This window comes from Pristiophorus japonicus, chromosome 17 (assembly GCF_044704955.1).
Source record: "Pristiophorus japonicus isolate sPriJap1 chromosome 17, sPriJap1.hap1, whole genome shotgun sequence".
Classification (NCBI taxonomy): domain Eukaryota; kingdom Metazoa; phylum Chordata; class Chondrichthyes; family Pristiophoridae; genus Pristiophorus; species Pristiophorus japonicus.
In genome coordinates, this window is record NC_091993.1 from 103,174,996 (window position 1) to 103,200,588 (window position 25,593).

Genomic DNA, 25,593 nt, shown 5'->3' on the forward strand with positions numbered 1-25,593 from the left:
CATCGCACCCCTGTGCTCGCTGACTGACATTGGTTCCCAGTTGAGCAACGCCTCGATTTTAAAGTTCTAATCTTTGTTTTCAAATCCCTCCATGGCCTCGTGCCACCCTATCTCTGTAATCTCCTCCAGCCCAACAACCCCCCGAGATATCTGCGCTGCTACAATTCTGACCTGTTGCACATTCCCGATTTTAATCGCCCCATCATTGCCAAGGCCCTAAAGCTCTGGAATCCCCTCCCTAAACCTCTCTGCCTCTCTTTCCTCCTTTAAGATGCTCCTTAAAACTTACCTCTTCTGCCCTAATATCTCCTTTTGTGGCTTGGTGTCACATTGTGTTTGATAACGTTCCTGTGAAGTGCCTTGGGATGTTTTACTATGTTAAAGGTGTCATATAAATGCAAGTTGTTGTTGTTGTTGGGATGGAGTCCAGTCCAAACCATAATACTGCTCTCATCTTGGTTTTACAATGCTGTCTGACACCATATTTGAAGTGAGACCTCGGTTGCCATCTGTCCTCGCAGACACACTGCCTCTAAGGCACAGGTTTTCAAAACAATATTTGTATGTGCACAGACACAATTCATCTCGTTTTTCACTGGAAATTCAAATGTGACTAGGAATTCGTTTTAAAAATGAAAGCAAAACGTCAAGTCAGAACAGTGCTTCAAATCACTGTAGCACCAGTGACTGAACTGGACTGAATTAGTTAGAGTGCTGCCCCCCCACTGCCATGTTACCTGAGAACAAATGCGATGTAGCTGTTGTGGCTTTTGCCTGACCTCGAAGCACTGCTCACTGACCCCGTTGAATCTCCAAAGGCTGAGCGATATGCACGACCATCAATGTACGTGTTATTACACAACGACTGCTTGAAGCAAAAATCATGAAGCGATTAGGCATAAGGATCATTTAATTTATGTTAAATCAACTATTTCACGCAACCACTGAGAAGAGCATCTCATTTATGGAGAAACGCCTTAAAAGGTCCTCAAGTCTTTCCCACTACCAAGTTTTTGTTCTGTTAAAAGAAAATACCATTTGGACTAACTCTTCAAATACAACAAGCGCAGTTGTTGTATATTCCAGATGTTTACACTCAAATTGTTAACAACAGGTTACTATTTACTTGTTCACACCTCTATTCAGTGTGTGTTCCATCACAATATATTTACACCTCCAGTCGTGGTCTTATAAGGTTTATTCATATTCATGCTCAGTCGTGGTCTTATAAGGTTTATTCATATTCATGCTAGTTTGTTTCCACATAATAATTGGTCCTACTAAAACAGTGTATAATAACACACTTTTATATTGTAACCATGAGCATTTAACTGGTAAATAAAATGTAATTAATCTTTGTTCAAATGAAGTGGGTTTTTTTTAAAATCACGATCCAAAACATAGCCTTTAATATATAGAATAGTCAGTGTCCCAGAAATGCCTGTTATTGTCTAAAAATTTATCATTTTCAGAAAAGGTAAGAATGCCTGAGAGGAGGTCATATTCCAAAAACCATCTCCGTGATGCTAAATGGCATCGGTGACAGAAAAATACATGATTAAGCGGGATACAATTTCAACAGAAATCTTAATATGAAAAATGTGCTAAGTACCTCACATTATATTTAAAAATATAAAAAATGGATGGGAGTGTGTTTGTGGCTTCAGTGCCCTCTCAGGGTATCAACGACTGCACAAACTATTCGAATTTTACTCTCGGAACTTGGGGTCACAAGAATGAATCAGCCTTTTTACAGCCTTTTAACACAACCCCATCTTTCATTATCTGCGCAAGTGGAAATTCTGCTATAAGAATACAATTCTGGGAAGAACAATTTTTCGTGCGAAAATAAATTATTATTAGAACATGGTTACATTGGACTATTATTTCAGCAGTTAGCAGGGAGTAAATACACAAAGAACAAATCGTAAAGAAAAAGAAGTTACTAACTGATGCCAGTGTTGATTTTGTTGTGACCACAGTATCATCTGTGTGCTTCTTACTGAAGGCATACTTGAAGGCCTTTCTTACTTCCTTGTTGAGGATACAGCGAAAGATGAAGATAAATGGACCCTACAAGCGAGAAAGGTATTAGTACAAATTATCAGTCTGCTCTTAGGCAATAGAAGCACAATAGTGAGCTCAGGCACATCTCTCAGATTACTACCTTTCGCCCTTCAGAAGTTTCCTTATTAACACTGGAAACATAAATATTTTGCTGCTTTAACTTCTGTTTATTTATTGATTGCTTATTACTTTGGTCTAGGAACTAGACAAAATGGTGCAAACCAACAACAGTATAATTTTAAAAATACTATTAAAAGTGTGTATCATTAAAAATACCATGAACAAAATAGGAAAGTGCAGCACTAGGAGGACATGTAAAAAAAAAAACAAGTATTAAACACAATCATTCCTTGGTACTTTGCTTGTGTGGAAATGGCTGGGAGCTAATCTCTGGCTCAATCGTGTTCATTATGCACGGTATATATAATTGAAAGATTCAAATAGATCTTTGGCAACACCAACTGCAATGAAAGCTGGTCCCTACATGCCATATATTAAGATATGTCATGCAAACTTCCAATTCCTAATCTGCTTGAATCCAGCCGCCCACACATTGCTTCTTACCAAACGAAATCTGCTTGCTAACAGGTATGGTTGGGTAAGAATAGCAAGGAGACTGACTTGGGCAGGTTAAGAGGCAAAGTAGGGAAAATATCCGCTGCAAGAAGAAAACATACAAATTCCAAGACGATTACTACAGATCTGGGTATAAGGTGAATGAAGGAAAACCTTACCTGGAGACAATTAAAACCAGCGAAGAGGTAGTGGAAAATAATGGTGTCACTGTTCACAGCCAGCAAGGCCAAGAGCCAAGTGGTACTGACCAGTAGCAGCACCACAAATGCAGTACGCAATCCAGATCTAGTAAAACATTCAACAAAAGTTACAATCATTCTTTTGACGTGAGACACTGACTTTGCATCTGCCTTATAAAGGTTGCTCTCTATAACAAATGCAGTATCCTATTAATTTATAACATATACAGTAATATGCAAGTTGTAAACATATATACTGGTAAAACACATTTTGGGGAGAATTTCCAGGAGTTCTGATCTTCCGCTGCAATTTTGGTGCAAGCCCGTAGAGCGATGGTGTAAACAGCAACTCTTAGAGAGCCCTACCTCTCCCCAGAACTTCAAAATGATTGTATTGTTTTTTAGTCCCGTAAAAGGCATCAAAATGCTTTAAAAACGTTTTCACATCATGAAAATAAACAGCTGTTAACTTCAAAGGCAGTGACAACAAACAAGAACATTTGAAATAGGGAACAGGACACCAATATTTACTGGTCTGTCTCACAAGGACACCAGAACACGTCGTTCCGATGGTTTCGAACATCATCATGAGAGAAAAGAAAAGAGAAAAGGAAAGAAAGAAAGAGAAAAAGAGAAAGAAAGAAAGAGAGAAAGAAAGAGAGAAAGAAAGAAAAAGAGAAAGAGAGAAAGAAAGGAGAGAAAGAAAGATCCCACCAACAGCAATGTGATAATGACCAGATAATCTTTTTTATGTTATGTTGATTGAGGAATAAATATTGGTCAGGACACTGGGGATAACTCTCCCTGCTCTTCTTCAAAATAGTGCCATGGGATTATTTACATCCACCTGAGGGGGTAGACAGGGCCTCGGTTTAATGTCTGATCCAAAAGACAGCACCTCCGACACTGCAGTGCTCCCTCAGCATTGCACTGCAGTGTCAGCCGAAGATTTTTGTGCTGGAGTGGGACTTGAACCCAGAACCTTCTGACATAGAGGAGAGAGTGCCACCCACTGAGCCGCTGGCTACCACCATGCAGCAAAAAATTGCAGGTGTGTGACCCATGATTTTATGTATACTGATTTCAGACAGATTTTCTGATATGCACTAGTGTGGATGAGGTACCCTGCAGTGGGTAAGGACTCAGGCCGGGGGCGGGGGTTTCAGCGGCGGGCACGAAATGGACAGTAACAAATTGACTGCTCATTATACACTCTGTCCGAATTTTCTTTCCACTGACTTCAATGGAACGGAACACCTGACTGGGTGCATCTCGGGCGACCAATCCACTACAGCCCATTTTGCGTCACGTTGAATTTCACCCCCAGGTCAGTGCAGCCAATCCAAGCTGGCACCATCTTTGGTCCAAAACAAATGTAAGAATTGTAAGTCTTGAGGACTGCATTTTTGCCTCCTTCTGAAAGAAATACAGCCCTGTGTAGATTTTAAAATGCCACTTGACACTTCTTAGGTTAAATTAACTATTGGAGAGTTTGAAATAAGGTCATGTATCTGGTGTAGTATACCAGTCATTTTCTTTTGCACATTCCATTTTAGCACAACTTCCTAGTTTGAACAATTACTTTTACCACTTGGAATTTTCTGCCCCGTCCCGATTATTTAAGATTAGTTACAATAAAAATTAATTAAAAAAAAAATGTGAGTCTATTAATGATTTGTTAAAGATGCACTTACACAGGCCCCTTCTTCTCGAAACCTTGATGTCTTGGTCTGCAGGAAGCTTTGGCGGACAGAATATACAGGAAAACATTCATCTACAAGTTAGAAAACACAACGTTGACAATGTAAAGGCAACCTCTGAGCTCCTGCAGTTTATCCTTTGCCAGTTCCTAACTTCTTTCAGATGCACATTCAACACATAAAATTGAAACTGGTAGCTATTAAGTTCTAAATGAAGGCATATTATACAGTGAATGAAGAGATACCTGAATGAAAAGCTACTGTTTTACTCTCCACTGTGCATGAATAAATACCAAGACAGCTACTCCGAGGGAGGAAGCTTTATGGTAAGGTACATATTTACAATAAATGTGGAGCACAAATTCAGTTGTAAAAGTGGCCCTGTTCATCTGTTTAATATGATCGTACATCAACTACATGGGACTTACGACTATATTATTTTCAAATCCCTCCATGGCCTTGCCCCTCCTTATCTCTGTAACTTCTCCAGCCCCACAACCGCCCAATTTCATCATACAATTTCATCATACAAGTAGAATCCTGCAGATGAATCTGGAGCTATTCCACAGTAAACAGCTATAGGATGGCATTCAGAATGAGAAGTGAGATTTTATTCCTGGAGCAAAAAGGCTCGGTAATTACAGTGATCAAACGAGACATCAGAAATTGCTTGTAGACCGCCTGTGAGATAAGCATTTAAAAAAAAAATTATAAAAACATCTCTTAAAAAAGTTAAAAATAAAAAATTCCAATGCTTCATTACTCTCGCTTGTCACTTGTGAAGATGCCATCCGAAAAATGGTGAAACATAACTTTTTTATATTTTGATTTTGTGCCTTGTTCTGTAACTGGTGCCTTATAAGCCATTTCTAACAATAATCCGAGGTTCAAAAATGTTTAGAACTGAAAGACACAGTAAATCAGGATGTGATAAAGCATCTTTACATATTCATAAGAACATAAGAATTAGGAACAGGAGTAGGCCATTTAGCTCCTTGAGCCTGCTCCGCCATTCAACAAGATCATGGATGATCTGGCCGTGGACTCAGCTCCACTTACCCGCCCGCTCCCCGTAATCCTTAATTCCCTTATTGGTTAAAAATCTATCTATCTGTGACTTGAATACATTCAATAAGCTAGCCTCAACTGCTTCCTTGGGCAGAGAATTCCACAGATTCACAACCCTCTGGGAGAAGAAATTCCTTCTCAACTCGGTTTTAAATTGGCTCCCCCGTATTTTGAGGTTGTGCCCCCTAGTTCTAGTCTCCTCTACCAGTGGAAACAACCTCTCTCCCTTTATCTTGTCTATCCCTTTCATTATTTTAAATGTTTCTATAAGATCCCCCCTCATCCTTCTGAACTCCAACGAGTAAAGACCCAGTCTACTCAATCTATCATCATAAGGTAACCCCCTCATCTCCGGAATCAGCCTTGTGAATCGTCTCTGTACCTCCTCCAAAGCTAGTATATCCTTCCTTAAGTAAGGTGACCAAAACTGCACACAGTACTCCAGGTGCGGCCTCACCAATACCCTGTACAGTTGCAGAAGTATCTCCCTGCTTTTGTACTCCATCCCTCTCGCAATGAAGGCCAACATTCCAGTCGCCTTCCTGATTACCTGCTGCACCTGCAAACTAATTTTTGGGATTCATGCGCAAGGACCCCCAGGGTCCCTCTGCACCACAGCATGTTGTAATTTCTCCCCATTCAAATAATATTCCCTTTTACTGTTTTTTTTCCCCAAGGTGGATGACCTCACACTTTCCGACATTGTATTCCATCTACCAAACCTTAGCCCATTCGCTTAACCTATCTAAATGTCTCTGCAGCCTTTCTGTGTCCTCTACACAACCCGCTTTCCCACTAATCTTTGTGTCATCTGCAAATTTTGTTACACTACACTCTGTCCCCTCTTCCAGGTCATCTATGTATATTGTAAACAGTTGTGGTCCCAGCACCGATCCCTGTGGCACACCACTAACCACCGATTTCCAACCCGAAAAGGACCCATTTATCCCGACTCTCTGCTTTCTGTTAGCCAGCCAATTCTCTATCCATGCTAATACATTTCCTCTGACTCCGCGTACTTTTATCTTCTGCAGTAACCTTTTGTGTGGCACCTTACCGAATGCCTTTTGAAAATCTAAATACACCACATCCATCGGTAAACATCTATTCACCATGCTCGTTATATCCTCAAAGAATTCCAGTAAATTAGTTAAACATGATTTCCCCTTCATGAATCCATGCTGCGTCTGCTTGATTGCACTATTCCTATCTAGATGCCCCGCTATTTCTTCCTTAATGATAGTTTCAAGCATTTTCCCTACTGCAGATGTTAAACTAACCGGCCTATAGTTACCTGCCTTTTGTCTGCCCCCTTTTTTAAACAGAGGCGTTACATTAGCTGTTTTCCAATCCGCTGGTACCTTCCAGAGTCAAGAGACTTTTGGTAGATTATAACGAATGCATCTGCTATAACTTCCGCCATCTCTTTTAATACCCTGGGATGCATTTCATCAGGACCAGGGGACTTGTCTACCTTGAGTCCCATTAGCCTGTCCAGCACTACCCCCCTAGTGATAGTGATTGTCTCAAGGTCCTCCCTTCCCACATTCCTGTGACCGGCAATTTTTGGCATGGTTTTTGTGTCTTCCACTGTGAAGACCGAAGCAAAATAATTGTTTAAGGTCTCAGCCATTTCCACATTTCCCATTATTAAATCCCCCTTCTCATCTTCTAAGGGACCAACATTTACTTTAGTCACTCTTTTCCGCTTTATATATCGGTAAAAGCTTTTACTATCCGTTTTTATGTTATGCGCAAGTTTACTTTCGTAAGCTATCTTTCCTTTCTTTATTGCTTTCTTAGTCATTCTTTGCTGTCGTTTAAAATTTTCCCAATCTTCTAGTTTCCCACTAACCTTGACCACCTTATACGCATTGGTTTTTAATTTGATACTCTCCTTTATTTCCTTGGTTATCCACAGCTGGTTATCCCTTCTCTTACCGCCCTTCTTTTTCACTGGAATATATTTTTGTTGAGCACTATGAAAGAGCTCCTTAAAAGTCCTCCACTGTTCCTCAATTGTGCCACCGTTTAGTCTGTGTTTCCAGTCTACTTTAGCCAACTCTGCCCTCATCCCACTGTAGTCCCCTTTGTTTAAGCATAGTACGCTCGTTTGAGACACTACTTCCTCACCCTCAATCTGTATTACAAATTCAACCATACTGTGATCACTCATTCCGAGAGGATCTTTTACTGCTTCATTACACAGGACCAGATCTAAAATAGCTTGCTCCCTTGTAGGTTCTGTAACATACTGTTCTAAGAAACAATCCCGTATGCATTCTATGAATTGCTCCTCCAGGCTACCCCGTGCGATTTGATTTGACCATTCGATATGTAGGTTAAAATCCCCCATGATTACTGCCGTTCCTTTTTCACATGCCTCCATTATTCCCTTGATTATTGCCCTCCCCAGCGTGAAGTTATTATTTGGGGGCCTATAAACTACACCCACCAGTGACTTTTTCCCCTTACTATCTCTAATCTCCATCCACAATGATTCAACATTTTGTTCATTAGAGCCAATATCATCTCTCACAACTGCCCTAATATCATCCTTTATTAACAGAGCTACCCCACCTCCTTTCCCTTCTTGCCTATCTTTCCGAATCGTCAGATACCCCTGTATGTTTAATTCCCAGTCTTGGCCACCCTGCAACCACGTTTCTGTAATGGCCACCAAATCATACCCATTTGTAATGATTCGAGAGGTTATTCCACACCTGATGAAAGCTGCTTTTATATTTTGCAAGATCTGTGCCAGCCAGCTACAACCAAATAGTAAACTTGCTGGGACTTGATCGAATCAGCGGCTGGGAAGACCCAATAAAGAGTGTCCCAGTTATATCTAGCACAATTACTATTGGGTTACAGTTGGCTGGGCAAGAACCCCATGCCAGAAGCCAGCATTACTAATAACTTGCATTTATATAGCACCTTCAATGTTGTACAATGTCCCACAGTGTTTCACAGGAGCGATTATCAACCAGAATTTGACACTAAGCCACATAAGGAGATATTAGGACAGGTGGTCAAAGAGGTAGGCTTTAAGGAGCATCTTAAAGGAGGCAAGAGAAGCGGAGAGGTTTAGGGACGGAAGTCCAGAGTTTAAGGCTTAAGCAGCTGAAGACACAGCCGCCAATGGTGGAGCAACAAAAATTGGAGATGCGCAAGAGGCCCGAATTGGAGGAGCGCAGAGATTTCGGAGGGTTCCAGGTCTGGGGCGGGCGGGTTACAGAGATAGTGAGGGATGAGACCATGGAGGGATTTGAAAACAAAGATAAGAATTTTAAAATCAAGGTGTTGCTAGATCGGGAGCCAATGTAGGTCAGAGAGCACGGGAGTGATGGGTAAACAAGTCTTGGTGGGCCTTGCTCAACACAGAAGCAGCTTAAAACAAAATGGGGCCTGTGGCTCACATGCTTGTTCTTACCTGATAAAGGAAATTAAATTTAAGTGTGGAAAGAACTACTTACACCAGTATTCTGTCTACGTGCTGTAACATTCTATCATTATACATGGGTTATGTGGAGAAAACCATTACTGCTGATAGAACAAGTGGCCGGCTTCTGTCCTGTAAAATTTTCTGATTATATGCATGATTACCCATTAACATTACTGCTACTATTTTTTACATCAGCTGCAAAAACTATTTCTAAAATCTCACTGAAAATATTGGTAACTGTCATGTTAATGTCTGGTAAGATGTTTTAAAATCTATTGAGGCGACATTCATTATCCACAGGCAAAAGGTTGACAATGTCATTGCATGAATGATTCCTTTTGCAGTAGATCTAGTTGTTTAAGAACAAATGTGCAAACTTACAGAAACCGCTGCAGTTATGGGCCCTGCAAAGCTCCATATCAAAGTGTCATAGATGGACAACCAGCAGAAATCAGGATTACCATAACCCTCGGGATCAAGGCCCACAGCCAAGCCTGCAAAAAAATGACACAACACAAAGAAATCATGTTTAGAAGAAAACAGTTAAAAGTTTCAAAAAGTATCCTGTGCTGCACATTTAGGTTCAGTTGAGCTGGAGGGATGGAGTGGAGTGGAGAGCAATTTGCAATAGAACCCATTTCCACCACATTTCCGTCCTTTCCTGACAAACATAGAAACAGAAAATAGGTGCAGGAATAGTCCATTCGGCCCTTCGAGCCTGCAACAGCATTCAATAAGATCATGGCTGATCATTCCCTCAGTACCCCTTTTTCCTGCTTTCTCGCCATACCCCTTGATCCCTTTAGCCGTAAGGGCCATATCTAACTCCCTGTTGAATATATCCAATGAACTGGCATCAAACATCTCTCTGCGGCAGGAAATTCCACAGGTTAACAACTCTCTGGGCCCAAGTTTCGGCCTCAGTTGCTCCTGATCTTTTGGAGCAACTGGTGTAGAACGGAGTATCTTAGAAATTCAAATTCTCGGCATTTAGTTTGCTCCAGTTCTAGTCAGTTAGAACAGTTTCACTTTGGAACAGAATTTTTTTTCAAAAGGGGGCGTGTCCGGCCACTTATGCCTGTTTTCAAAGTTTCGGCAGTGAAAATTTACTCCAAACTAATTTAGAATGGAGTAAGTGAAGATTTTTGTACGCTCGAAAAAACCTTGTCTACACTTTAGAAAATCAGGCGTAGGTTACAAATCAGGCATAGGGAATGGGTGGGGGTTTAAAGGGAAGTTTACAAACATTAAACACTTCAGTTTTACAAATAAAGAGCCATCATCAATAATAAACGATAAAAACATCAATAAATCAACCAATAAATCAATCAAAAAAAATTAATAAGAAATAACTTTTAAAAAATCAATAAATAAAACATTTTCTACTTACCGACTGCAGCACCGGGAGCCCTCCAACAGCGTGCTGGGATCCCCCCACAGTGTGTCTCTGTCAGTGTCTCTATCTCTCTGTCTGTCTGTGTGTGTCTCTTACTCTCTGTCTGTCAGTGTCTGTGTTTCTGACAGCGAGGGGAGGGGAAGGAGGGGAGTAGAGGGAGAGAGGGGGGCAGGGGGAGGGGAGGGAGGGAGGGAAGGGGGAGGGATGGGGAGAAGGGGGAGGGAAGGGGGAGAAGGGGGAGGGAAGGGGGAGAAGGGGGAGGGAAGGGGGAGAAGGGGGAGGGGGGAGAGAAGGGGAAGGGGGAGAGGGAGAGAAGGGGAAGGGGGGAGGAGGAGAAGGGGAAGGGGGGGGAGAAGAAGGGGAAGGGGGGGAGGAGAAGGGGAAGGGGAGGAGGAGAAGGGGAAGGGGAGGAGGAGAAGGGGAAGGGGGGGAGAAGGGGAAGGGGGGGAGGAGAAGGGGAAAGGGGGGAGAGGAGAAGGGGAAAGGGGGGAGAGGAGAAGGGGAAAGGGGGGGAGAGGAGAAGGGGAAAGAGAAGGAGGAGGAGAAGGGGAAAGAGAAGGGGGAGGAGAAGGGGAAAGAGAAGGGGGGAGAAGGGGAGAGAGAGGGGGGGAAGGAAAGAAGAGGGGGGAAAGGAAAGGGGTGGGGAAAGGAGAAGGGTAGGAAAGGAGAAGGGGGGGAAAGGAGAAGGGGGGAAAGGAGAAGGGGGTGGAAAGGAGAAGGGGGGGAAAGGAGAAGGGGGGGGAAAGGAGAAGGGGGGGGAAAGGAGAAGGGGGGGGAAAGGAGAAGGGGGGGAAAGGAGAAGGGGGGGAAAAGGAGAAGGAGGGGAAAAGGAGAAGAGGGGGAAAAGGAGAAGGGGGAGGGAGGCTGAACGGGCCGGGTCCAAGACTTCGGGCAGGGCCCGTCCCCCAGCACCAGATTTACAGGTAGGTGGTGTTGGGTCGGGTCGGGTCGGGTCCGGGGTCCAGGTCGGGTCGGGGAGAGCGCGGGTCGGGGTCGGGAGCGCGGATCGTGTCGGGGGGGTGGTGGGAGGGAGGTCGGTTCGGTTCGGGTCCGGGGGGAGGGAGAGGGAGGTCGAGGTCAAGTCGGGTTGGGGGGAGCGCGGGTCGGGTCCAGTCCGGGGGGTCGGGTCCGGTCTAGAGGCGGGGGGGGGGGGGGAAGCGGGAGTCGAGTCGGGTTGGGAGGAAGCAGGAGCTGGGCGTGGGAGGAGCCTTATGCACGCAGCCCGAGTGAGGCCATTCGGCCAGGGCTAGGGGCTGCGTGCTTCGGGCCCCTCCCACAGTTTTGGGCGCTTGGAGCTACTGCAGATGCGCGCCCACTGTAGCGCGCATGTGCAGAGGTCCCGGCACTGTTTTCAGAGCAGGGACCTGGCTCCGCCCCCTATAGCTCGTGCTGCGCCGTGCCCGACTCCAGAGGACCAGCCTGTAAGTTTTTTTTAGGCGCACTTTGTGGCGCGAAAAACGGGCGTCCAGGTCGGTGCTGCGCCGTTCTAGGCGCGGCCCGAAACTTGGGCCCTCTGAGTGAAGAAGTTTCTTCACATTTCAGTCCTAAATGGCCTACCCCTTATCCTAAGACTGTGTCCCCTGGTTCTGGACTTTCCCAACATCCGGAACATTCCACCCGCATCTAACCTGTCCCATCCTGTCAGAATCTTATATGTTTCTATGAGGTACCCTCTCATCCTTCTAAACTCCAATGTATAAAGGCCCAGTTGATCCAGTCTCTCCTCATATGTCAGACCTGCCATCCTGGGAATCACTCTGGTGAATCTTGGCTGCACTCCCTCAATAGTAAGAACGTCCTTCCTCAGATTAGGAGACCAAAACTGAACACAATATTCCAGGCGAGGCTCACCAAGGCCCTGTACAACTGCAGTAAGACCTCCCTGCTCCTATACTCAACTCCCCTAGCTATGAAGGCCAACATACCAGTTGCCTTCTTCACTGCCTGCTGTACCTGCATGCCAACTTTCAATGACCGATGAACCATGACACCCAGGTCTCGTTGCACCTCCCCCTTTCCTAATCTGCTGCCATTCAGATAATATTCTGCCTTCGTGTTTTTGGCCCCAAAGTAGATAACCTCACATTTATCCACATTATACTGCATCTGCCATGCATTGGACCACCCACCTAACCTGTCCAAGTCACCCTGCAGCCTCCTAGCATCCCCCGCCATCCAGTTTAGTGTCATCTGCAAATTTGGAGATATTACACTCAATTCCTTCATTCAAATCATTGATGTATATTGTAAAGAGCTGGGGTCCCAGCACTGAGCCCTGCGACACTCCACTAGTCACTGCCTGCCATTTTGAAAAGGATCCGTTTATCCCGACTCTCTGCTTCCTGTCTGCCAACCAGTTCTCTATCCACGTCAGTATATTACTCCCAATACCATGAGCTTCGATTTTGCACACCAATCTCTTGTGTGGGACCTTGTCAAAAGCCTTTTGAAAGTCCAAATACACCACATCCACTGTTTCTCCCTTGTCCACTCTACTAGTTACTGTAAAGTCCTGTCCTCTCAGTACAGATTCACACGAGGCATGTAGTGAAGTCAAGGTCACTCTGGACCCGCATCTTTATTTTACAGCTCTGGAATGCTGCACTTGCCTGAGACCTGTCCTTATCGACCTGTCTCTTGCAAGCGCACCCCGAGTGGTAAGGTATGCTGGTGGTTACGGGTCATATCTTATTACAGTCATGTATAGCATGTTAGGATACAGTTATATATAATAATGTAAGATACATGACATCACCCTCCCCCAAGGTGTTACTGGCTTTATAGGTTCAGTCTCTCAGGTGGTCTACGCTCTTGCATGGAACGTCTGAGTTGTGGTTCAGTTGTTTGCCTTGGTGTCTGTTTTTCTTTGGGTGTGGTTGCTGGTATCTCGCCTGGGCTGTCTGTTTCAATTGGTGTGATTGTTGTTGACTCGCCTGGGCTGTCTGTTGGGATTGCCCTTTCCTCAGGTTGTTCCCTCTGTCTGTCCACCAGGTGTGGTGCGAGTTCCACATTGTAGTCTGCCTCTGGTTCCGCAGTGTTGTTGGTAAATCTGCTTTTGACTTGGTCTACATGCCTCCGGCAGGTTTTGCCATTATCCATTTGTACTACCAGTAGCCTGTTTCCTTCCTTGCCCGTTACTGCTCCTGCAAGCCATTTGGGACCCCTGCCATAGTTTAGTACAAACACTTTGTCCGCTATCTCATTCCATCTCCCCCTCGAATTTGTGTCATGGTACTCAGTCAGCTTACGGCGCTTTGCCTCAATGATTTCGTGCATGTCTGGGAGGATTAATGAGAGCCTTGTTTTTAAAGCCCTTTTCATCAACAGTTGCGCGGGAGGGATCCCAGTCAGTGAGTGCAGACAAGATCTGTATGTCAGCAGCAGTCGGGACAGGCGACCCCGCAGTGTGGGACCTTGGATTTTAAGCATGCCTTGTTTAATGATTTGCACTACTCCGTCCCTCCCTTTTTAAAAAGTGGTGTTACATTAGCTACCCTCCTGTCCTTATCCAGAGTCGATAGACTGTTGGAAAATGATCACCAATGCATCCACTATTTCTATGGCCACTTCCTTAATATTCTGGGATGCAGACTATCAGACCCTGGGGATTTAACGGCCTTCAGAATAAGGGGCCACCCATTTAAAACTGAGATGAGGAGGAATTTCTTTCTCAGAGGGTTGTAAATCTATAGAATTCTCTGCCCCGGAGAGCTGTGGAGGCTGGGTCACTGAATATATTTAAGGCAGAAATCGACAGATTTTTGAGCAATAAGGGAATAAAGGGTTATGGGGAGCGGGCAGGGCAGGGAAGTGGAGCTGAGTCCATGATCAGACAGCTATGATCTTATTAAATGGTGGAGCAGGCTCGAGGGGCCAGATGGCCTATTCCTGCTCCTATTTCTTATGTTCTTATATTCTAACCACTCTCATGTCCAACCCTGCAGCTAATCAGCTGTTTGGCAGACACCAGGGAGGAGTTATCTAAGGCCCCATCTTTCAGATTATGACACACAGCATAGTGGTACCTCAAGAGACAGAGGCACTGAACTATATTGAAATGGATGAAGAATAGTGTTAAAATAAATTCAAGCCTTCTTTGGCTAAACATTGATTTGATCATTCGGGTTTGGGTAGGCGAGCCAATCAGCTACATGGGTTTCACTTTCAAACTGAAACGATGACAGCAAGTCCATTTTAAAGTGCCCATTTTACCATTACGATGGCTCAGGAAATACTAAAATTGATCAAGCAAAATAAATGTACTGAACATGTGACACTTAAAGCAAATGAAAGCGATATGAAGATCACTGCGAATTCTTTTCTGCAGACTGATTGGCTCATTTTGCATCCTGCATCTGAAACTAGTGGGAACATAGAACATATGTCAAAGCACATGGTGGCCATTTTATGCAATACCAGAAGAATCAGATTTTCTTACTCACAAATGTTTAGGATTTTTGCATTACTTCTGAAGGCGAGCACACGCGGGTGTCTATATTGTAGGTGCGGTTATCTATCTCAAAAAAAGAGAATTGATTCATCATTTCCAAAAATACTGCAAAGAACAAATACCTGTGATGAAGGCGGGAACACCCCAGCCAACCATGTAGTAGAATCTCATGGGGCCATAATTGATGTCACGGACCTCTGTTAACATGCGGTAAATGTGCAGCCCATCCAGGAACATCCAGGCAAAGGTGCACATATAGAAGAAATGGAGCAGAATGGCAATCACAGTGCAGACAAACTGTGGATGACAACACAAAGGCAATGCATCAGTTGTATATTGGTGATTGTATATAACTACAAGTGAGTGCATGTCTGCGCACTGAAAGTTACATAGAATTTGTAGCACAGAAACAGGACATTCGGTCTATGCCAGTGTTTATACTCCGCACAAGCCTCCTCTGATCCTATTTGATCTAACCCGATCAGCATAACCTTCTATTTCTTTCTCCCTCATGGACTTACCTAGCCTCTCCTTAAATGCATCTATGACATTTGCCTCAACTACTCCATGTGGTAGCAAGCTCCACATTCTAACGCTCTCTGGGTAAAGAAGTTAAACACACAAGATAGGTCTCGAGCCCACAAACCTGAGATTAAGAGTGTTATGCTCTATCAACTGAGCTAGCTGGGTCTTTCAAAGTTACCTTTCAACAAACTTGTTAGTCACATATTGATCTAGATAGTTCAGTGAACAACAACAACTTATATAGCGCCTTTAACGTAGTCCCAAGGCGCTTCACAGGAGTATTATGAGATTAAAAATGTGACACCGAGCCGCATAAAGAGAAATTAGGGTAAGTGACCTAAAGGTTAGTCAAAGAGCTTTTAAGGAGCATCTTAAAGCAAGGAAATAGCTGAAGAGAGACGGTGAGGTTTCGACAGAGAGTTCCAGAGCTTATGGCCTAGGCAACAGAAGGCACAGCCACCAATAGTTGAACGATTATTATAATCAGGGATGCTCAAGAGGGCAGAATTAGAGGAGCGCAGATATCTCGGGGGTTTGTGGGGCTGGAGGAGATTACAAAGATAGGGAGGGGCGAGGCCATGGAGGGAACTGAAAATAAGGATGAGAATTTTGAAATCGAAGTGTTGCTTAACCGGGCGCCAATGTAAGTCAGTGAGCACAGGGGTGATGGGTGAACGGGACTTGGTGCGAGTTAGAACATGGGCAGCCGAGTTTTGGATCACCCCTAGTTTACGTAGGGTAGAAGTGGGAGGGCAGCCAGGAGTGCAGTGGAATAATCAAGTTTAGAGGTAACAAAGCCCAACATAGGAACCAACATAGTTTATTAATACTGAATTGAACTAAACAAAAATTATCAATGGAATGATTCAGGAGGAGTTATTAGCCAGACTTCTAGTAATGGAGTTTTTGACAGAAGTGTCTTAAAATGTTCAATGTCCTACAGGACTTCAGGATAATATATACTTGTGTATCAGCTTGTGTGTAAATGGTGACCTGCTGAGTTGTACAGGTTAGGAACATGTGTACTAAGCTGATCTCAGCAATTACAGTGGGGATGTTACAATTGCCCTCAAGGAGGTGAAAAACACCGACCATATCAACCAGTAACTCCTGCTGGAAGTCCAGGTACAGACAGTAGGTGAGGACAGGATCAAATAGCCCATCAACACTTACTGTCAGGCTGAGATATGAAAAAAGCTTTTTCATTGAGGTCATCATATCTATGGGGACATGTCTCAAAGAAAACAAACAATTACCACTTGAATTTTAGAAAGAAGCTCCACATGGCCTTAACAACTTTCTTTCTGGAAAGTAGACCATGACCAACTGTAGACCAGCATCCTTTAAGAGGACTTCAAAATATAGTTGGATGCTAGGCCGAGAATCAGAGTACAGGAGGGATGTGCTTTGCTGGGCCCAATGGCCTTTTCTTGTCCTTGACATATAATTTTCAGAGCATTAATAAACAGGACATTCGGTCCAACCAATCCATGCTGGCGTCGATTCTCCATTCAAGCCTCCTACCGTCTTTCCTCATCTAACTCTATCAGCATAATTCTCTATTCCCTTCTCGCTCATATGTTTATCTAGCCTCCCCTAAATGTATCTATACTATTCGCTTCAACCACTCCCCGTGGTAGCGAGTTCCACATTCTCACCACTTTCTGGATAAAGAAGTTTCTTCTGAATTCCGTATTTGATTTCTTGGTGACTATGGGCTAGACTTTTGACTTATGAGCGATATTTCCGGCAGTAGTGGTTGTCCCAACTTTAAGAACCGCCGGAATAACGCCCATTTTAAAAACCGCTAGTTTTGCCTTTTTAATTTGGGCGATAGCAGTAGCGATCTGAAGTGGGTGGTAATGATGTATTCAGTTGTGCAAGGCCGGTGTCCATTGCAACAGCCGTTCTGTGCACGAGCGTTTTTTTCCAGTCACTTAACTTTTCCCGCGATTCGGGAAGTCAGGGGTCACCTGCACATGCGCAGAAGACAAAGAGAGGGAGAGAGAGAGCGCGAGATAGCTTTGCAGCTTGAGCGAGTGATGGCTTGAGCATGTCATCAAGGCCTCCAAATTTAAATTGAAACATTTATAACCCAAGATTAAAAAAATGGACATTGAGGAAGTTGTTGCTCCGAGTGGTGTGGGTGATGTTGGACGGAGAAAAAGGGCCAAGGGTTTCTCGGATGAGGCCAACGCAGCCTTGGTCCACGAGGTAATGACCCGGGGTGGGCGTGGCGTGGGAAACCCCCACTCTGAGTGTACATTTGGGCGTAGATCGCCAAGGTGGTGCCATCGGCAGCATATGATTACCGTGAGCCGAGCCAGTGCCGCAAGAGCTGGAATGACCTGATTGCGTCTGCTAGAGTAAGTACTAACTTTATTAACTTTAATAACTGTAATCATGCACTGACTCGTTAATGAAAATGTAAATCTGCCAGATTGTAATTAAGCTGGGTAATCTTGATGTCATGCATTACTTCCTATTCACGATCTTATTACATTGCTTCGCTGAACGTAGATGTGTTAACCATGCATCAATTGCATCCAAACTGTATTAGCATATAACGTTAACGATGAAAAGCATTGGTGATGACTAATTGTGGATTATAATATCTGTGTGTTCTGTAATAGTACCTAGACAATTAGTTTATACCATGCTCTTGTCACCTTTGCAGAAGAAGATATCTGCAAATTGTGCCGAGCATCGGTGCACGGGAGGAGGGCCAGTAGAGATACTGCAACTCACCGACCTGGAGGAGCGGGCCACAGGCCTCGTTGGGGTCCATAATCGCTCGGCCACCTGTGGTGGTGCAGATCCGGGTGTGGCGCTACGTGAGTAATGTATAACCCACTGGTAATTTAATGTAATTTAATGCTAATTGATTATAATATATGAATAATGTAGTGTAATTAATGCTGGGATCAGGAAATCTTATTTTAATGTTATGCAGTTTCTGTACTTTATGTTCATGCTAATTAAATGTAACGTCTGTCGGTGATATCTAATGCAGTAGCGTTGCTCCTCCTACATATGCCTGCAGTGTAAACATTCTCATGTCACCCTGGTCCTCCCCTCCTCTTCTACTAACCTCTAATATTATGTTTTCTAGTTGCCCAGACACCTCGCAGAAATTTGGAGCCCCCTGGAGCGCTGCCCCTTTTAGTTCAAGTGATGCTCACCACTAGAGATGAGACCACCTAGGAAGAGGAGGAGGATCGGATTGATGACCCTCAACCATGCTGCTCAACACAGAGGGACTCGGGTACTCAAGGGTCAAATCTACCTGCGGCCACCTCTTCCTCAACCTCAGCAGGGCACACCGAGTGGTCCAGCATCTACCTTGAATTGCGGAGGTTGGTTCGGCAAGGTAGGCACGCTCAAAGACAGGCGGATGTCAACCTGGACATGGTTTCACTGTCGAGGACGAGCGTCGACATTGGTCAAGAGCTCCTCCAGGCGACAGGTGGGTTGACCGGTAACATTGCCACGCTCTCAGCGCGTCAGTCGGAGGACATGGTGCAACTGATTGCGGTAATGTGGCGAACCACCGATTCCGTCGATGCCACGCGGCAGACGATGGTCTCAGGATACGGCACTGCACCCAAAGGTGCCGCACCACCTATGCCAGCAGATGAGAGACAGGAGGAAGCAGTTGCTTCTGACTCTGGAGACGGTTCTTCGGATACTTCTTCTCCTGGATCCCAAGATTTGACTCTGCCACTGTCAACCACCCCACCCCCTCCCCCGCCACAGCAGCAGCACTCGAGGTGCCCTGCTGCAAGTCGGCTTGGAGTTAATGTGGGTAGGAGTAGGGGTAAGGCAACGTTAGAGGGAAAGGGGGTGTAAAGATCAAGGGGGGAGCAGAGGCAGAGGGAACGGTGGCCGCAGGTAGAAATTTTGCACGGTTGCGGGGGTGGGGGGGGGGGAAGGTTTTGTAATAGTTATTGTTATTAAAAAAATTGTTGACTGATGGGGGAGTGAGTGGGTGGGTGATGCTGTTAGATATTTGAATTGTTATTGACAAATTGTTGACTGCTGGAGGGCGGGGGGGGGGCTGCTGGGGAGATGGGTGTTTCTATTCTTTAATGTATCTGTTATTTGTTTTTTCACAATTAAAAAAAAATGTTTAAGTTTATTTCAATTGTTAAATTATAAAATATTTTTATTTAACTTACAATTGGTGTGCAGTGTCTTTTACAAACAGAAGGTTAACCATCAATGCAAGGGTTGCAAACAATGGCCAGGCTAGGCAAGGATGAAACGTAACGTAACATCAAGCAAAGCGTTCATTTATGAGCTGCTGATGCAACAGTCTTGCAGTTGCATAACTACCATGGGGCTTCTCCTGTGGTGTGGCGGGGCTGTGGGGGCATGGGTTTATCGGCAGGCTGATTGTCCTCATCCTCCTCCTCCGCCTCTCCTCTCTCCTCTCTCCTGAGGTGGACCAGCAGTCCCATCTGGCCATTCCTGTCCCGTCCTGATAGCTAGGTTATGCAACATGCAGCACACCACAATGAACTCAGCAATCTGGTATTGTAGGCTGCCTCCAGAGTGGTCCAGGCATCTGAAGCGCTGCTTCAGCACTCCAATTGTCTTTTCGACGTTATGGCGTGTGGCTATATGACTCTGATTGTAGCGATGCTCGGCACCTGTCTTTGGCTTACGGAGGTGGGGTGAGGAGCCAGGTAGCGAGGCCACATCCTTTATCCCCCAGCATCCAGTCATGACCTTGTGGCTGACTTTTAAAAAGGTCGGAGACAGTGCTTTCACACAAGATGTGCGCATCATGAATGCTCCCTGGAAAATTGGCATTTCCTGCCATGATTATTTGCTTGTGGTCGACAACGAGCTGTACGTTCAGGGAGTGGAACCCTTTCGGTTACAGTAAACCTCTAATTCCTCTAAAGGTGCTCGCATGGCGATGTGCATACAGTTTATTACATCCTGGACCTTGGGGAAGTTTGCTATTCTCGAGAACCCCAGTGCCCTCTCACTCTGTGCCTCGCTGATCATGGGGAGGTTTATAAAGTTCATCCTGCGTGCATAAAGGGCTTCAGTCACCTGTCGAATGCAGCAATATGTGGCGTGCTAAGAGATACCGCAAATGTCGCCAGCTGAGGCCTGAAAGGAGCCCGATGCATAGAAGGACAGTGCCGATGTAACCTTAATCTCAACGGGCAGTGCGGTCCTCATGGTGCTGTTAAGGCTGCAGATCTCCCTTAATTAGCTGGCATATCTCATTTATGACTTCCTTTTGGAAGCTCAGCCTTCTAACACATGTGTTATTGGATAAGTCCAGGTATGATCGCTTATCCCTGTAAATGCGTTGGGTGTAAGGTTTCCTCCTCCTCTTTGATTGGGCAGATAATGCTCTTCAATGAATCTTCTCCCATCTCTATTCTGCAGCATGTAAGTAGTTAGCAATAGTATAGTATAGTATTAGACAGTCTCTCGTATCGAGGATGACTTGCTTCCACACCAAAAAGGGATGAGTTCACAGGTGTTTGAATGAGGGACCTGACATTCTAGGTCCTGAACTACATACTGAAGGATGGAAGATGCCTGTGCATGGATTCTTTTAATGTGGGGTGGCTGTTGCACACCAGCCACCACACGGGCTTGACAGAGCTAGGTCTTCAACCAGTGGCAAGGGTTAACCAAGATGACTGGAGGCCAAACTGACTGAGAAATTACAGGCACCATTACTATAAATGCCCTAATCTTTCTTCAAAATTCTTGAATTGTCCTTAAACAAACACAATATAAACTTAAAATTAACCACAATGTGCTGAGATGATTGTCAAGATTTTAAAACACCCTTAAATCACTCATGAATGCTCCCAACAACTTTATGCAGCCTTTTCTTCAAATTCATCCGATTTAAAAACATGACGTCCGTACTGCCGGGTTAAGGTCAGGTGATTGCAACTTTTTCTGAGCGTCTTTTTGGGCAGGCGGCAATTTGGGCGGTATATGGGCGAAATGCCGAAAGTAGCGCTCGCTGATAATTTGGGCGGTATTTGGATGGTAGTTTCCATCATAAACACTCTTTTGGGTGGTACATGAGCGATGATGTCAGATTTTTGAAAAAAAAATGGGCAGGCGGTTTCACTCATCGCCGGCGGCAATTGAATGCCGAATGTACCGCCAGTGATAAATGGGTGGTAAACAGGCGGTAGTTTCTGTTTATTTACAAATACGGGCAGTAAAGTGCATCTCGGCGGTAATATGGGCACTAAATGGGCGGATAGATGCCGAAAGTCTAGCCCCATGTTATGATGATGGCCTATAGTTTTGCTCTAACCCACAAGTGAAAACACTCTCTGTATCTACTCTATAAAAACCTTTTATCATTTTAAAGACCTCTATTAAGGTCACCCCTCAGCCGCCTTCTTTCCAAGAGGAAAAAACCCTTGCCTGTTCATCCTTTCCTGATAGGTATACCCTCGCATTTCTGGTATCATCCTTGCAAATATTTTTTGCACCCTTTCCAGCGTCTCTATATCTTTTTTAAAATATGGCAACCAGAATTGAACACAGTACTCCAAGTGTGGTCTAACAAAGATTTGATGCAAGTTTAGCATAACTTCTCTACTTTTTAATTCTATCCCTCTGGAAATAAACCCTAATTTATTGGATTTATTGTTTATGGCCTTATAACCTACATCGCTACTTTCAGTGATTTGTGTATTTGTTCTCGCAGATCCCTTTGGTCCTGTACCCCATTTCGCTTCTTATTTCTCAAGTAATATCCAACATCCTTATTTTTCTTTCCAAAATGTAATACCTCCATGTAATGTTCCAAAAGTTATTTATTTTGAAGAGATACAGGCTTAATGGGGATAAGATTGAGGCTTTAAATGATTAATGGATTGGACTAAGGCCAGTTAAATAGGTTATTTGAAATGGATAGGGGTGGCATTTGTGCCTAAAAGATCCATAGAGAAAGAGTTACCTTAGATGCCAGGAAGTATTTATTTTCAAAGAAAGTCACTGCCTTCTGGTATAAACTGGCAAGATAATGTGGCGAGTAATGGAGTTACTACAGTCTTTTTAAAAAGGAACTTAGCAAGTTTTTAAATTATTTCCAGTTATAGGGGATAAGGTGGTAGATAGTCCTGACTGTGATGAGTGGTGGGTCACCACAGTCTCTTGGAACTTGTTTGCCTTATGGAGTCGGACAGGAATTTCCCCAGAGTGTTTTGTTGACTGGATGAGCCAGGCTTGATGGCCTGATGGTCTTTCCCTGCCTTTCTTTTCCTATGTTGATATATGAAAAAAATAATCTAAATGATTGCCTTTATGCATGAGAATGGCTGAAAATGTGTACAATGTGAACAGATTGTGAGAAAATTTCAGTAGAAGTTCTGATCAGTGTTTTTTTTCCCAATTCTGTAATATTCTATTGCTGTAGTTCAAGGACCATACCACCAGAGGTCTCCATTGCTTAGTTTAAACATATTTTAGCATTTAAGACCACAAAACCACAACTGCAGTTATTGTTAACACTAAACCCCATTCCTTTCCTCCTCTTAAAATGTACCAAACATTGTATTTCATCAAACATTGCTTCGACATGCCTTATTATTATGAATAAATTCAGGTTAGGTGTAGCATAGAAGGTCGATAGAAGCATTTCCTAAGAGCCATGAGGGATGGGCAATTATACAGTCTTGCCCACATCTCAGAAACAAATGTTAAAACATAGGCCAACTACATTCTCATTTTACCAGGCCAATGAGCAGTGATAACTCCTACACAAGTGCTACACAACGGGCAGGTCTGCAAGAGAGCACATCGCTGCGTATGCATTGAATCAAGCCGGTCACAATGGCATGGTCTAACTTGACATATGCAATGTGAGGACTATCGCGAGTATACCCCTGTTATGACCATATGACAATGCATCTACTGTCAAGCTGTTACACCGTATAGTCTGAAGAGTTGCAAAGATTGCTGGTTTAAGAACATAAGAAATAGGAGCAGGAGTAGGCCATTTGGTGCCTCGAGCCTGCTCCACCATTCAATATCATGGTTGATCAACTTCACTTTCCTGCCTGTTCCCCAATAACCCTTGACTCCCCTGTAGTTCAAAAATCTGTCTATCTCCACCTTGTCTATCTTCAGATTCAGCAATTCCAAAGATTCACAACCCTCGAGCGACCCCTTATTCTGAAACTATGCCCCTAGTTCTAGATCCCCTCACGAGGGGAAACATCCTCTCAGCATCTACCGTGTCAAGCCCCTCAGAATCATATGTGTCAATAAGATCACCTCTCATTCTTCTAAACTCCAATGAGTACAGGCCCAACCTGCTCAACCTTTCCTCATAAGATAACCCATTCATCTCAGGAATCAACATTCTCCACATTAATTTACATTACAAAATGCCACTGACTTCATTCAGTATCATTCACTGATGTAAGGAGCTGAACCTGCTGTGGTTCAAATGACCCCCACCAGACACAAGACTGTCTCCTATTATATACCACTTACTGGATTATCGGCTTGGTTAATGCCAAGGAGGAAGATGAGCTCAGAGAAGAAGAGTGCCACTACCATGTTCTTACTGATGCTGTGCTGGTTTGAGCGAAGAGATCTCAGAAACAGGAGGATCAGGAAGGACAGCAGCAAAGCACCCAGTGAGACAGCCACAGTGGAGTACGTGACCAACTTCAAAGGTAGTATTTCACCATTCTGAGGGGAGAATTGCAGAAATAAGATTTTAAGTGCAGTTATACAATAGTTATATACTTGCTGCTCCTGGTTAGTTATTTATAAAGTTAGGCGATTTGTAACCTTTAGGAGATTTTACAACACTATTCATGCTCTTGTAATCATATGTCACACTGGGGTGCTACTGCAGGTAATTGAACATAAGAAATAGAAGCAGGAGTCGGCCATTTGGCCCATCGAGCCTGCTCCGCCATTCAATAAGATCATGGCTGATCTGATCTTGGGCTCAGCTACACTTCCCTGCCCGCTCCCCATAGCCCTTCCCTCCCTTGCTATGCATTACACCATAAAATGTACTTTGAATTCATCAACTAACATGCATATAAACATTCTGAAGACCCATACAATACATTTTATATCCCATGATCTGATAACTCACAAGTGCTAAAACTCAAACGAAGTTATGGTCAGTCCAGGAGTGGGATTTAAACCTCATTCAACATATTTTATTTGTTTCTCAAAATAGTAAAACAATCATCAGTCACAGATAATGTTGTTCATTAGAATTCCTGCCAATAGAATTTTACCATCAAAAATCTATCAATTAAAAAAAAATGAAATGTCAAAAAAAGCAAAGAGTGTAGCACTCCCACAATCTGCAGGCTTTGTAAACTTCTAAATCCTGCCTGTTTAGCTCAGCACATCTACTCTATATCATTCTTTTGGAGGACCGCAAACTCGTGGAACTCCTTGCCTTGGCTCTGTGGTAACACGCTTGCTGTTGAATCCTAAAGGTTATGGGTTAAAGCCCACTCGAGAGACATGAGCATATAATCTAGGCTGACACTCCAGTGCAGTGCTGGCGGTGGGGGCTACAGCACTTTCAGAGGTGCTGTCCTTTGGATGAGATGCTAAACCGAGGCCCCACCTACTCTCGGGTGGATGTACATGATCTTGTGGCATTATTCGAAGAAGTGCAGAGCCTTCTCCTCGTGTCCTGGCTAACGCTTGTCTCTCAACCTACATCACTGAAACAGATGTTTGAGGGGGCTTGCAAATTGGCAGCTACATTTCCCTTCATTACAACGACTACACTTCAAAAGTGCTTCATTAGTTGGGAGGTTGTGAAAGGCGCTATGTAAATGTTAATTCTTTTGTTCTTTCCTCACACTTTCCTTCCTCTTGTATGCTTCAGGCTCTTAAAACTCAAGCTTAATGCCACTTAATCACTTTTCTATTAATCCGGTCTTTCCTTTTACTACTTTTAACCTTAGGGGTGCCTGAACTATTGGCTTTGGCACTTCACTGCAGTTTCTCAAGGGATCAAAATCCTACCATTTCAGTGCCACGATTTCGAAGTGAGTGGGCTGAGGAGGCTGGAGTTGTACATACTCACCCACTTCAGATTCTCAATAGGTCAGTCACAGGCATGATAGGCTGACTATAGAGTCTGACTGGGAGAAAGGAAGGACCAGCGCCACAAAGCAACTCTTAACAAAAAAGTACCA

The 25,593-nt window shown here is 44.1% G+C and overlaps 1 protein-coding gene across 2 annotated transcripts in view; it reads right to left on the reverse strand.

Moving 5' to 3' along the window:
* celsr2 (cadherin, EGF LAG seven-pass G-type receptor 2) overlaps positions 1–25,593 on the reverse strand; it is a 329,991-nt gene that overhangs the window by 13,354 nt on the left and 291,044 nt on the right. For both annotated transcript variants that reach the window (XM_070858973.1, XM_070858972.1), the window contains exons 24-30: positions 23,906–24,106; positions 15,004–15,178; positions 9,417–9,529; positions 4,517–4,596; positions 2,802–2,928; positions 1,951–2,073; positions 738–865 (exon numbers count right to left, since the gene is read on the reverse strand). In XM_070858973.1, the coding sequence (XP_070715074.1) occupies positions 738–865; positions 1,951–2,073; positions 2,802–2,928; positions 4,517–4,596; positions 9,417–9,529; positions 15,004–15,178; positions 23,906–24,106 (947 nt within the window). The remainder of the gene's footprint in view (positions 1–737; positions 866–1,950; positions 2,074–2,801; positions 2,929–4,516; positions 4,597–9,416; positions 9,530–15,003; positions 15,179–23,905; positions 24,107–25,593) is intronic.